This window comes from Pelmatolapia mariae, linkage group LG10_11 (genome assembly GCF_036321145.2).
Source record: "Pelmatolapia mariae isolate MD_Pm_ZW linkage group LG10_11, Pm_UMD_F_2, whole genome shotgun sequence".
NCBI classification, from domain to species: Eukaryota; Metazoa; Chordata; class Actinopteri; order Cichliformes; family Cichlidae; genus Pelmatolapia; species Pelmatolapia mariae.
Window position 1 is genome coordinate 66,731,101 of NC_086236.1, and position 15,140 is coordinate 66,746,240.

The 15,140-nt window shown below is 39.2% G+C and overlaps 1 protein-coding gene across 1 annotated transcript in view; it reads right to left on the minus strand.

Annotated features, from left to right (window-relative positions):
* Positions 1-2,914: 2,914 nt before the first annotated feature.
* sh3bp5b (SH3-domain binding protein 5b (BTK-associated)) overlaps positions 2,915-15,140 on the minus strand; it is a 31,781-nt gene continuing 19,555 nt past the window's right edge. Inside the window, exons 4-9 of the mRNA XM_063487538.1 lie at positions 11,583-11,747; positions 11,143-11,273; positions 7,920-7,962; positions 7,076-7,295; positions 4,897-5,259; positions 2,915-4,028 (exon numbers count right to left, since the gene is read on the minus strand). Of these exons, the coding sequence (XP_063343608.1) occupies positions 3,805-4,028; positions 4,897-5,259; positions 7,076-7,295; positions 7,920-7,962; positions 11,143-11,273; positions 11,583-11,747 (1,146 nt within the window). The 3' untranslated portion in view covers positions 2,915-3,804. The remainder of the gene's footprint in view (positions 4,029-4,896; positions 5,260-7,075; positions 7,296-7,919; positions 7,963-11,142; positions 11,274-11,582; positions 11,748-15,140) is intronic.

The following is a 15,140-nucleotide window of genomic DNA, read 5'->3' on the forward strand; positions in this document are numbered from 1 at the left end:
CCTTTGATCCTTTTTATTTAAAAAAAAAAAAAAATCCAACTGTGGAAATCATCATGAAAGGTTGTGATAACAGGCTGTTTCAGGTGAGCGGTCAGATGAAGTAGAGCCAGTTCAGCTTCTGAAGAATTTGCTGACATGAAAGCTGTGAGGTGAGCCGGTTATCTTACTTTTATCATACCAGTCGTTAGGTTTGTTTGTTCTATTTGTATTCAAATTTCATTGAAATGTGCAGTTGTTTAGACATTACTGACCCCGTGCTGTGATTGGACAAGAAAAAAGGAGGTAAGTTCTCAATCTTTTTTTTAGTGATTTCTGTTAAAAATCTGTGTTATTAATTCATTTTTTTAAACAAGGTATATGAAGTAGAGGAGAGATGAAAAATGATGAATTATGTTAGTGTGCAATAATCAGGCTTAGGTGTAATTTTCTTTGTGTGGCAATAATTCATTTTAGTCTTTTTCATTGACAGTTTGGTGCTCAGTTTTTGTAGTTTTGTGTTTGTACACCACCACAGTGTGTTTCAAATCACAGAATCAACATGTGAGTAAAGTGCAGACTTAAAGCTTTAATTCAAAGTGTTTAATACAAGTATTTCATTAACTTGGAATTACAGCTGTAATCCATTTTCAGAAGCTTAAAAGTAATTGGACAGTTAATAAAATTCTAGCTTCATGCTCAGGTGAGGCCAGTTGTGCTTCTAACAGCACATCTCTCACAGTGTCTTTACACATCCTTAGAAATAGAGGATGTGATGATGGCAACACCATGACAAGACAAAAAGGTTAATGTGATGTTGTGTGTGTGTAACTACACTAACAGGAAAAAAAGGCAAAAGGTCAGTGTTAAAGTGCAAACATGAAGACAGGCATGGGAAAACACTGAAAAGAAATTAGAGAGGGCTGACTGGGCTGCTCAAAGCTCATGTCACATGTGGCCCTGATAAATGCCAACATGTCAGCGTGGAAATTAAGTGCCTCTTAATCTCTGCAAAGCAATTTTCACAATTTTAAACTTCACAAGTTGCCTCCAAAGAAGTCTATCTGCACATTTAGTTACACGTGCTTTAAGATTTGAAAAATGTGTACTTTTCTTAAGATCCTTACAGAATAGTTTAAAGTCGAATGTATGTTAAAACCCTACATGTTCTCACTTTAAACATTTAATACGGTCTCTTTGTTCTGTTAACAGGAGCTAAAATATTCTATTGTTCATCTTGCTAAACCTTCAGGCAAAGAAACAATAATCTAAACAAGAAGTGGTGGTAGTGTCCTCACCAAGCTCCGTTCTCTTCTCTGAATCCTGATCACTTTACAGCTATCCCTCACTACCTGTTCAGAAGACACCACTGGCAAGTGTAATATATCTAACTGCACGTAATAGTCAGATCATTCCTTACAATAACTGACACATCAGGAACAAGCAAAGGGGCATGCACTCCCATACAAACCTCCCTCTACACCAAATCAGAGGTCAACATCAGACTCAACAGGTTCATCCCTGTTTCTCTGAACAGTACAAAACTGTCATTGAGGAAAAGTGGAAGAACAGACTGATTAATGTTGGGTTCTAAATCACCTGTGTCTCTAAGGACTGTAACAGGAACTTTCTGACCCCGATCAGGTAGTGGCTCATTGGCTTCTGTTATGTAAGGACCATGTCCTCGAGAAGATCCCTCTGAAGTTAAGATGGGCAGAGACTGGGGCTCAAAGAAAAATTAGAACTTGAGTCTGCACTGGTGTGACGTAAAGGACTACTTTCCCACCCACTAACTGCCTATCACCAAGTACCTCTTAGTCTTAACCCTAGGCTTCATGCGTTGAATGAGATGCGTGTTAAACGTACTTGCCCTGGTTAAACTCCAGCCCTTGTGTCTCAGTTACACTTCCGTGTACGTAATACAGAAAGGCGCAATCCTGTGATGAACAAAAAAAGACTAAAAACTGGGTGGACTGTGTCACTAATGCCTACAGGGTGGGTAATCCAAAAAAAGCACCGGGTTAAATAGGTTTACAACAGCCTAACCATGTAGTGTCATCACTGAATTTTTGTCTGTCTCAACAATTCCACCATGCATGGAAACGCCTATATTCAGCGAACAGGCCCGAGGACAAGTAACAGCTATTCTTAAAAAAAAACTACCAACTGGTGTTGAGAACCCTCCTGTAACGCAATGCTAAGAAACTAAGGAGAAGACCTAATTTTGTTACACGTGACTCCACCTTCAACAAAAGAGGGAGTGCCTGCAAGTATAATAAGCATTAACTGTTTTATTTAGATAAGATGAACAGAAAAGTCGGTAAATCAGTGCTGTGATGGATGCATGGATGAGAAGAAAGTCAATGTCCATCAGTTCAGGAACCTGCCTGCTACGTGGAGGGGAGGAAAGAGGGAGGTCAGGTCAGTCTTTTATATCCTTGAGGCCACAATCAGCCCTTTGTGGCAACGAGCTGGGTTGTCACAGCTCGACCCCACAAACCAAACCTGTATTAATGAGGACCGATTATACACATTTCCAACACCATATTTCTATTCTTGGACTCCACTACAGTAGATTTTCTGATTCACAGTTTGAAATAATCCTTATTTCTCTTATACTAGACTTTGATTCATCCACTCACCCTTCTCCCCACATTTATGCCATCTTTCTTTTGATTGGCTGCCCCTCGTAAAGAAAAGATTTAAACTGCAAGTGGGTGGAGCCTTAGTGCTCACACACAGAGCCATCTGCCTGAGACGACCTTACAACCTCTCAATGATATCACTACTGAAGAGGATTAGGGCCACTGGAGGAAAAAAAAAAAAAGTGGGAACGTCTTGGGGTTTTTTTTCTTCTTTTCCAGAACCTTTTTCTCAGAATTTTGACTTTTTTTCTCAGAATTCTAGAAAAGAAGAAAAAAAAGACGTGCTCACTTTTCTTTTTCCTTCCAGTGGCCCTAATTCTCTTCCGTGTATCACACTGACACAAGTAGAAAAGAAAATATCTGAAAGGGAGTGTTTAGAGTAGCTTAAGTCTGAGCTTTTGGTTCACAGGGAATACTTCTGCTTATGGTGAACTCATTCATCATTCACCTCATTTTCAGCTCAGGGGAAAGTATGGGGAACGTTTCTGTGCATATAATTGAGACACTTCGGTTTTGCCACCATGCTTCGGTTTCAAATTTAATTATATTTGCAGTTTATGTGGAAAATAAACAATTTTAAAACAGTCGAATCTAAACTCAGACACATCACATACACAATCTCAAAATTACAACATATTTCTAAACAAATACAGGAGCACATGTCAGACTAGTTATTTATTTAGCTTTAGCATTTCCACACTTGTTTTCACTGTTGCGCCACGCAGAACTTCTTCCTGCATAGTATACAGAATGTCATTAACAGTAACAAGTTCACTTTTACGAGCTGTTTAATAGAGCAGGTTTCAGATGCACGCAGTTAGTGTACATTTGCTATTGTGACAGACGCATTTTCAGCTTTTAGTGGAAAAAAAAGAAAGAAAGAAAGAACATAACAATTCTATACCTTTCACCACCCTTAACAAAAACATTGCCAACATAACAGTGCTCTTGATATGTAATACATGAGTTCAAAAGGTACCGTGTCCTTCAGAAAGGGAAATCACAGATGTATATTTACAAAGCTAATATACACTAACTATGACATTCAAAGTCTCTCTTTGACCACAAAGACTGGCAATGGAGTGCAGCAGTGGCAGCTAGCTTACAAACAGCTCACACCAATTTGGTTCAAAATGAGTCAAGGGCGAGTCAAAGTCCTTTCAACACATTCTCTTTTTGTTCTTCACACTCCTTTGACCAGGACCACAGTTTGCCCAGGTTCAGGCTTCTGGGAAAGGCTGTCTGTGTTTTTGGTGTTGTCGGCTCGTGGGCGTCGCAGGTTCAGAAAGCTGAAGCGTGCTTCCAGGCTGAAGCTCTTCTTGGTGTTGGATGTCAAGCTGATGTTGTTGTTGCCATTGCTGGTTGGAGCATTGTCTAGATTTCCCTCTGAACCTTCAGCCCGGTCACCTGAGGCAAAGGAGGAGGTGGTCAGTGAACATGAAATGTTTTGTTCTTTAACATAATTTTTAAAAGATGTTTCTTCTAAAGCAGGCAATTTCTTTTTAAACCAACAAAGTGCTGATTAAATGTGTCCTTTTATAGAAAATATTGTTCTCTGTTGCAAAGCGTGTTAAAGTAAGTCAGAAAAGGTTTTTAAATGAACAAAGACAAAAATAACAGAGGAAAAACTTAACCGAAAGCTGGACAGATACATTAACAAATCTCCAAAATTTTTATTAAGGGTGACTAAAGTTATGTGAATCATTTCCTCTCTGCAGGACGATGTGCAGATGAATATTTCTCTGCAGGTGAGGCACTCGCCTCGCTGTCACTTTGACTAATAGTCATGTTTGGTTGAGCAGGTGTGAGCCACGCAGGGAGGAGGAGACTGTGTGTTACCAACAATAGATTCTTAAATATCATCCATCACACTTCCATCTAACTTTCACTGCCTTCTGTGTGCAAATACACACAAATGGAGTCACCCATGAAACAAACCTTTCATTGCCGTCTTTGAGTTTTTCCTTATCTGAATGATGTTGTGGTAGGATGAGTGTAATACTGACAGTTTGTTTTTTTTATTCTTTTATACATATCTACAGTGGAGTCAGGTTATCGACACTGGGTCAAATTAGCATTTTCTCCATTAACAGGCTCAGTTATCACATATTACCATATCAATGACTGCTTTTGAATTATAAACAGGGAAACTGAAAGCTGGAGGGACCTTCTGATATCAGCAGCAGCTGATGGCGCATTAGTGCATCACGGGTTTGCATTTTCAGTTTCTGCAAGCTTCATGGGGTTAAACCGGATTTTCTCTCTCATCACTCACCTCTCTCTATATCACATTCAGGTGATGAAGCACCGCTGCACTCGCTGCGAGGCCCGAGCACCGGCGAGATGAGGCCGAAGTCAGACAGCGACACGGTGCTGGGAAGGTCAAGACTGCAGGGCCTGGACAGAGGAGCCGGGGAGGATGCGGAGGAGGAGGTGGATGGAGTGGGGGACGGGGAGGCAGAGGAGGAGGACATGTAGGAGGAAGACGAGGAGGAGCTGGCGAAGGGGCAAGGCGACAGATCCTCTTGCGGGCTGCTGGGAGACGAACCCAGGCTGCAGGTGGAATGAGTCTCAGAGTCTTCTTCAGACATGATGCCGCCTCCTCCGCACGGGTCGTCATCAAAACACACTGATGCCACTGTAGCAGAGAGAGGGGAATAGAAGAGTGGGAGGGAGGCAGAGGCACAAGAAGGCAATTAGCAAAAAGAAAATGAGAAAAAGGAATGAAGAAGAGACGCTGGTGAAAGGACAGATGAAAGGAGGGCGAGATGAAAATAGGGAGGTTTTTATAAGATGGAGGGAAGAAAATGACATGGGTAAAGGAGAAAGATTTGTGGAACAGAGGGTGGAAAGATGGAGGAAGGATGATGAAGACAGAAAAAGGTGTGGAGGAATTATGACAAGGAAGGAAGAAGGGAAAGGTGGAGAAGTGTGTGTGTGTGACCGAACAGATATAAATAGAAGTGAGAGGACTCATCTGTCACATCATATTTACACAAAGTGTTACATCTTCCTGACATAAATCAAAGTACATGAATGCAAAATTAGTAAACTTTAATTTCAGCCACGCATCAGTGTCTCCCTGGACTGAACTGCTGTTACTATGGTAACACCATTCAAAGTAACGAACATTTAAAACTTAATAGTTCCTATGCCGCCTCCTAATATCTTGTTTTGTCCCATCATCGGTCTCAAACCCCCCAAACTGCTTTTTGTCAAATAATGTATGTAATTTATTACTGCAGCAGAACAGAGTGAGTTTGGCATCAAAGCTGCGAGCTTATCACCTTCTCAAAATATGTAACACATGAAATTGATGAGTCTATACATCTCCCTAGAGCTTACAGATGAAACTAGGGTGGTGGAAGGGTTATAATACCAGGCTGCGGCACTGACATTATCACACAGAGAGATGGGTGAGATTTCACAGCTCGAATAAACCTCCACATTGAGAGGCTGTGTTTAGTATATGACTCAGTGAAGCCTGAGCTGCCTGCCCGAGCTAGCTTCAGGTTTTGCTTAATTCAGATTATAGCTGCCTAAGATTGAACAACCTAGCAAATAATAACATGCAACAATTAATTTGCTGTTGATTGGCCATTTTTAGAGCAAAAATTAAACCAGACTGTACCTTTTGTAGAAACTAGTGACAACCTGTGAGGCCTATTTTAAGGGTTGGAATAACTTTCTATCCTTGCTCACATATGAAATTTGCTCATTGTGCATTGCTTAGTTGGTCTCTAGTGGCCAGTCTCCTGGGAATAGGAGGGTTGCTGACTATATAGGTAACTACACACAACTGGTAACCTTCTAATTCAGTTGTATAGACAACCCTCTGATATATTTACCAGCCCCTAATACGGCAATCAGCATCATTCTTCCCTCTAGTAGCTCATCTAAAAATTGAAGGTTTAACTGAAGACCTACAAATCACTAAATGTATTGACCTTCCGTGGTCTCACTACATCACTGCTGGTCTCCTCAGTGTGGATGGATCTTTAGAGTAAGAGTTAGATTTTGCTAAATAGACAGTTATTGCATCCCACAGATACCCTCTGATAGAGCATGCTTATTAACACATAAGACCTAGGTGTGATATCCTTTTCAAAAATAATTGCCTGCCATGTTTTCAAAGTTTCTCAGTTGTCTTTAACACTAAATGCTGCTAAATGGCAACAAGACTGCAACGAAATCTCATTACAGCAATCGCTGACATTTAGAGAGGCACCAAAGTGAGCAGCTGATGCTGCACGGATCGACAGAGCAAAAACATGGAAACATTTAACCTTTACTAATTAGCCTTTGAATCATCTGAAGTGTCCAGAGAATCATTTGAGTCGTGCTGAAGAGTGCAGAGACACGCAGTTCAACATTTGCAGTGAGTCCACGTAACCAGCATCTTTGACAGACTCATGAGATGAAGTAAGGGAGAGGAAGACTGTTTTTGTACTCACTGGACACTCCGTCCGAGTCCATCTTAAAGTTGGAGATGTCGTCCCCAGAAATGCTGCTCCCCTCAGCGCCAACGCCGCGTCCCCGGGGGCCCATGGCAGAGGTACGCCGTCGCTCATGGATCTCATCGGAAATCATCTCCAGGTTCTTGAGAGCTGTCTTGTATTCGCCTTTAGCCTGAAACAGCTTGACCTGCCTCTCATCCACAGTCTTCTTCAGGTTCTGGAGGAAAAATTTAAAAAAAAAAAAGAAAAAGAAAAAGAAAAATATGGGTCAGTCTACAGAAAGACGAAAATTTGGAGTGTTGTTTCTCTGTGCTGAGGAAGGTCTGACAGTTCAGATCTTTGATGCTCAGTGGTGGAAGCTTTGTATTCTGCTGTCGACTAGAATTAGAGCTGACTACAGCTGCTGTCCTCTCCAAAGGAGAAACACACAAACATTTTAGAACCACCTCATGAAAGTTTAATATATTTAAATGCAAAGACTTTTAATGTAGTTTCCTCCCTGTCCTGCAGAAGACACTGCATCAGTAATGTTGATTTTTGCTTCATGCTAATTAGATGGCATAAAACTTTTATGTGGGCATGATGCACTTTCTCCCTAACAATGCCAACAGCTGCGGTTTCTAATCAAGTTTGGGAATAAACAGCTTTAATCTGATTAAACCCTCAAGCACGGGTTGATCTACATTCAATTGAAAAAAAAAAAGTCACTGCAGTTTCTGGCCAAGCTGTTTAACCCTGTATCAGGGTCTGACAGTGTCTAAAGAAACAATAAAAGAACAGTGTCCTCATAATCTTCAGAGGAGGTAAGTGGTCTGTAAAAGCACAACAGTGGGTCACATACCTCCAGCTGCAGATAGTACTTCGCCTTCATCTCAAAGTAGGGCCTGTGAAGGAGGAGGAGCAGAGGTCAGGACAGACAGATTAGAACGTGGGGGGAAAACCAGACTAACCTAGAAAAGACCGGTACCCACATCATCACCATGGCAACCCAGCAAAGGAAAGGGAGATAAAGGGGGCTGTGATGTTGGATGAGCGAACGATGCAAAATGGATTAACACCCTGCTGAGGCAACACACGGCAAGGCTGCAGCTGATAATTCAGTTAGAAGATTCCAGCTTTAATAATCGGAGCTGGAACTTCACTGATCGAGCAACAACGACTAGATCATGTGACAAGAAAGACATTGTTTTAAACTCTTCCAAAAAAGATTGCAGCAGCTCTTTTTGGTGCTGTTTAGGGAAAACATCAACAACAGAACAAATATCAACCTTTATTTTTTATGTGTATGCTCATTTTGATAGGTACTCAGATTCTTGAAATAGTAAAATGATTACATAAAATATTGTCAGCTTGTATTAGAGAAAAATAACAACTTACACTGAGTGCAAGTGCAAATGGTGGAGGACTAAATGCACAAGCCTTCCTTTGTGTTAGTAATGAGTTAAGTGGAGTATCTGTATTTGATTTCCTCTGTAATTCTGTACCGTTCCTGTTGCGAGTTACAGTATGCACATCATGATCAAAACGGGGAAACTTTGTAGAGTATTGTCTTTAATTCTGGGAATAAGCCACTGATAAAGCACCAAACACAGACCATGGATTTCATAGCCAGTATGCCCAAGAGAAACAATTACAGCAAGCAAAACCTGTTTCAGTGTTCACGTGGGAACTAGATAATTGTTTGGGAAACTCGACTGAAAGTAAATCTGATGGTTCTGTCTTGTAAGCAAACTCTGGATCTAAAATTCAACAAGTACTTGTGTCTGTCAAGCAAAATGGATGAGAGATGATGAGAGTTTACTCTCTTTTCTTCCTCCTTCTTTCTTTGGTGGTTTTTGAGTAGTTGTTGCTGCCTATTTAGTCATAAATAGGGAGGGTGAATGGGACAAAAGGTTTATAACAGTTACAAAAAAACCCCAATAAAACAGTTGTGAAACTTTTGGAATTACCAGAAATTCATCTAAGCCTAAATTACAGACAAACAGAGACTGGAAAAAGTTAAGTGAAACTATGTGCTAGCAATTTCTCTAACAAATACTTCAAATCAATGTTTGAATTGCAGTGATGAGAAAGGAAGTATGGCTTACAAAAGGTACACTTCCCTACAAAAAGTACAAAAACTGTTCTTGGTAATAGATGGTCCTTCCTGTTCTAGATCTTTGTGCAGAAGAAGATGCCTCAAATGCAAATTCACATATTGCAGAATTTAATGAAATACAGTGAGAGAGAGTAGGAGTTGGAGGCTGACACAGACTAAAACAGCCTCTCTGAATGATAAGATATGAGACTTAAGGGGGATCTTATGCAACTTTGCAATTCTTCTAAAGTTTTATTTGAGGTTGAAGTTCAGGTGTTAACCTCGAAACTCAAATGTACTTTTTCCTACACAGCAAACTAAACTTCAAAGGTGTTTGCAGCATGTTAGTATAAGCAGCAGCTCTCATCTGTGTGGTTTTAATGATAGAGGATTTAAGTTTCTAAGGCTCATATGCATCATTGGATAAAATTAAGTCATTTTTTGAAGGTAAATAAAAACTTGTGTTTAAAAAGTTTTCATTTGCAAAAACCTGAAAAGGCCTTTTTACAATTTTCTTGGATATCCTTAAGTTATGAGGTGTCAATTTGACAAATCAGACCAGCAATTAATAGCAGTTCTAGTATATTGAGGGCAAATTACTTCTATCGATTGCATTTTTCAGTAATAGATATTTTGAATGTAACATTCACAGTAAACTATGTGGAGCTTAACTCTGGTGGATCATTTGTAATTTTTTCCCCTTCATATTTTGAACTGAAGCTAAACAGCCATCTGCCAAACTGCAGCACTGGTAAAATTAAAAAAAATCTTTCCCCTTGAGAAATTATTTCGTTTTAGGGTAAAATAAGGGGGAATTCTGGCAATTCTGAGCATTATATATCGAAACATTTCAGATTGCCAGCTGCAACCTTTATCATGTGATACCATAGAACCCATGACTGTGCTACATTTAGCCAGACTTCCCCTTTAACACCTGACTTTTGTATTAATATTAAATGAAACACGTTCAGTGCGGCTGAAAATGAAAGTTTCTCTACGTCACAGAGTTTCTGCATGGAAAGAAGTGCAACCTGGCAGTGATGCTTTTACAGAAAACTGAAGCAAAACAAAGCAGGTTTGAACAGCTGCGTTTGGAGGAGCAGATCTGTTGTTATTACATAATTTCCACTGTTTAATTTAAGGTTCTATATGCAAGATAATTCAACTCATCGAACACTAAAATAGCAGCTACAGTCTCGTGTTGTGGTTCTGTTTTCCACATGGCATGCATGACAACTGACTGCAGAAAATCTGCCCAATATCTTGAAGGTTTTAATCAGAGTTCTCTAGTGTGTCCATAAGTGAGACTCTATGGTCATGACTAAATATTAATAGGGCTAATTAAAAAAACAAAAACGGGATGCTGAACATTTGGCTCACACAGTCTGCTTTAGAGGTTCTGCATCTCAGCACCTCACTGAGTCCACATGCTCATCCACCAAAAGACAAAAATAGCCAAATATAAATCAGCTACAAAATAGGTCTGACTGTGTGTAAATATTTAGCTTAATAAGGTTATTTTTTTGTTATATGGTTATATGGTTTTTATATGTACCCATTTTCAGGCATATCAACTGTAATAACAGGAAATTAACTAGGCATATAATTCTTTTCTGCCATATTTTTCAAGTAGCCTATATTTGACAACAGCATATTAAAACTGGAAGTATGGCCACCCCTACGAAAAAATTCTGGAGGCGTCCCTGCATCTAAGTTATGCTCACGAATCTGTTAGATTCATGCACGATGGGCAAAACGATAAAATGCGATAATTTTTCTTTCAATTGAAGTTGATCTGTTTGATTTGAAAATGTGTTAAAAAGTTTTGAGATGACAAAAAACAATTTCAGAAGCAAAAAAATAAATAAAAATGTAGCAATATATTATTGCCTTTTTCCCCCAAACAGTGGCTCTAAAACTCCCCAAACAGAAGTAGATAAGTTAAGTGACTTTTACTGAGTGCCATTAAATTCCGCTCAGCTCTTACTTTGACTTGTTGATGGTACGTTTGAGTTTTTTCTCCAGCTGCTTCATGCGTCCAGTCGCTGCTGTATATTTTGCTGCCGTCTCTTTATGGACCAGCTCACTTTTCGTCTTTGTGTGCTCTGCCTCCATAACCTGCAACAGCCAATCAGAATTCAGTGTCATCCAATATTTCGGTTCAGTGTCTTAGAAATGGTCCATTAACCCTGGAGTTTTTTTCCCCACGTTTTATGAAATATTTTCATAACTGAAAAATACAAAAAAAGGATTTTGCAGGTCGCAGTGCTCCATAATCAGTGGGCATCATAACTGGTGTAGATGGACCATTAACAATAAGTTAATTTAGTTTAAGTGTTATTTTTCCTGTTGACAGAAAACTAGCAAATAAACCCATAATAATATTCAGTTTTTGAAGAAGAGATTCCCACTTTTCCCCCTCCTCACCCGCTGGGTGGCATGGTTCAGCATCTCCTGCCAGGCGGAGTCAAACTGCCGGCTGTCCTCCTCCAGAAGCCTCTGCTCGGCCAGGGAGATGGTTTCCTTTGCTGCCCGCAGAACCTCAGTGGCTCTCTGAAAGTCCTGGGTGGCCTTCTGGGCCTCCAGCTGGGCCTGGGAGATGGAGAGATTGGATACAGTTTTTAAATTCTTGTTTTTTCGTTTCAACTGACTTTAGCAGATTTTAAGGTTTTATAGACACAGTTTTTATGTTCTCTGAGCAACTCTTACAATTACCCATGTGCTATAAATGTTTTCTTGGTGCCATAATAGACTTGTGCTTGTTGCTTCCTGAGGAAAACAATCAACATGCATTGCCTCTATGGCTACAGAGCTTTACTGCTGCCCTGTTACCATTAAGGGCTAGAAGCACCCAGGCCAGTCAAGTCAGGGGTCAAACAAGTTGATCACCTGGTGCCAATATTAACTTCATTTACAAAACACACTATATTTCTACGTGTGTTTGTTAGCAGCTTTAATTTAATAATAAACATAATATTGATGTAGAAAAAAAGAAGCATTATTGAGTTACGAAACTTCAGCTGTAACACAATAAGAACTCGTCTGTTTCTAAAATGACCAATTTGTTTTCTTCTCTTTAGCAACTGCTGTAACTACCAAGCCCTTTAGATTTTTAAGATATGTTTTTATTGAGTTAAAATCAGGAGAATCTAATTTTTAAATAAAATAAACCTTTAGTTCTTCTGAATTTTTAAAGTATTGTAATTTCATATAAACACCAATCTATTTACACTGTTTAAAAAAAAAAAGAAAAGAAATCTCAGACCTGTAAACACCAGGTTTTTTTTTTTAAGAAAAAATGTTTTTGTTATCTTTTAGTTAGTTTTGCCGGGTTTGTATAAAAGCACCTTAAGGCAACTACTGTTGTAATTTGACGCTATAGAAGTAAAATTCAATTGAATGTGGGAAGTGGCAAGATAACCACTAAGCACTAAGCCCCTCCCCAGTCCCAAAAAACCAACTTAAATACAGTCAAATGTGTCCAAGAAAGAAAAACAACGTAGAAAAAGAAGAACCCCAAAAGATATGTCTTCAGCCTGCACCTAGCAGCAATTATTAAAAACAAGCTTTGAGGTATATCTGATGTTTTGTGCATTGCTTCATATTTTTATGTGTAAAAAAAAAAAAAAAAAAAATAATAGTGACTAACTCCAACAACACAGCTCTCTGTTGCACCAGAAACACCATTTGCGTAATTCAGGCAAAGTTGTACAGCTGAGACTACAAACTGCTGTTACAAACAAGATAAGACTGTTACCATGTTCACAGTGTGGATAAACGCCACAGTGGTTTGACAAGGTCTGTGTGTCACATTAAATCAGTTCATGTGACTGGTGAAGGCACACAGGAGCCGAGCTGGACACTAGACAGCACATCAATTATCACTGTCAGCAGTAAATGTTTAGTTTTATGTTAAAAACTCAGAGCAGTGAACATCTTTACCAGTGTCCTTCAATCTGTTTTGCATCCTGCTGAGAGAATTTTTGGAAATTCTTTTGAAAATTATTCCACAGTCAGAGCAGGAAGGGATGGTTATTATTATTATTATTAATTAAATTTATTATCACATTTTTATTATTTAAAAGGATTTCTCATCTAAAATGCAGTGAAGTGAGCACATTCAAATCAGTTAGCTGACCAAACAACCAACAGATATTCAGTTTACTGTTATAGAAGACTGAGCAAAAGATAGTATCAATAAATTTTAAAAATTGGAAGAAAAATGGTAAAATCAGCCGGATCATAAAAATCATACTGAGTTCATGTATTCAGAAATATCAGTCTCTACCTGTGAATAAAACTGATGTATGAACAGTCTAAATAATTTTCTGTGTCAATGGACAGAAGTTTGAGACATTTTGACTAATCTGGTGAGGCTGAAAGCCCGTCTGTGTCCTCTGCTTTCTGCCGGTCTTATCAGCTGCTGTCAGCTCTGCCTGAACACATCAGCAGCAGCATTTAACTCAGTGCTATGCAGGCCAATAAAAGCTATACAGAGAGACAATAAAGGCTCAGAGCTGCTGCAGCCTTGACACTGCAACACTCAGTTTCTCTCCACCTAGTTTATCTACACAACAGCTACATGAGGGATCCCACTGTTTGCATCTATATGAGCAAGAGATACAGAAACATGACGAACACACAAGATGAATCCTTTTTAAGGGAACGCCCGAAAAGTCCACATTTCATGGGTGAAATGTTGAAAGCAGACTCTCAGACACTTTTGAAGGACATACTCTTTTATCCTTGAGCCATTTGGGTACATAAAAACACTAACATAAAATACAAAATTCAGACCCCTTGGCTACAAATCTGACTATGGACGATTTTTTAATGGTATAACTTTACAATGGCCTCGTTACCTATAAAGGATTTGTCTACTGCTCAGGTCTTATTAGGGAAAGTCAAGGAGATACCTCAAAATTATTTGTAGGGTACTAAATCCACCTTAAAGCAAAATAATTTCAGTTCACAGTATGAAATTTCACTGTCACTCAATGCTGCACTGATATTTACGATATTTTTTTAATAAAATAGAAAAACAAATACTGTGTCTGCTACTTTAGAACGCTCCAAATAAATGTCCCACCTGTCTGTCCTGAACAAAGTCTTTGAAAATGACTAGAACACCCAGATTAGTGTTACTTTGTTAGGCTCAGAGTGTTGAACGAAGTATTAATAACATCGTATTTAAAACTCTTTGGTTGCATTAAAACCACACCAGAAAAAGGAAGTGACAAAACCAAAGAGTACAAGTTTGCCAAAGAAGATGCACACCCATCGAGTTAGAGTGTGCACTCAGCTAATCTTCTCATATGAAAGTTCAAGCCGACAGCACTCTAATCCAGAATAAGAAGTTTCTGAATAACTGTAAGAGTGCACAGTGTGCATATGAAGTACAGTATGTAATGTGAATGTTATGAGTCACCACTGATCTGCTGCAGTGCTCCCTTCATTGCTCTGAGACAGAAATAAGAAGCACTGCTTACCTTGTCATTTTTTCTTAAGTTTTCTGAAGTTTTGAAAGAAATGCTCAGATTAATAAGAAGAGCTCAGCATGAAGAGGCAAATGTAAAACGCTGCAGAACGACAGATTCCTCAGAGAGAATACATTCAGCTGAAAACGGTTTGCTGAATATAAGATCAGCTGTTGTTTCCACTGACCCAGTTTATATCAACTTAGTTACTGTACAAACTTTGTTGCAAGTCTATATTCCACCCATAAACTGTATATAAAAGACAGCTGCTGTGAAGTCACACTTTATCTTCCTGTTTTACTTTAACAGGAACCACAATGTACAACATAAACAAATGCTGTACTCGTAATGACTGGAAACTTGCAACTGAGCCGTTCTTCCAACACAAGACAACTGTATCCAGAGGACACGCCCACTGCAAGCAAAAAGACACTGCAGATCAGAAAGATATGACAATGTTTTAAGTGAAAGTCTTAGGTTGCACTCAAAGAGACTGCACGTAAAATAA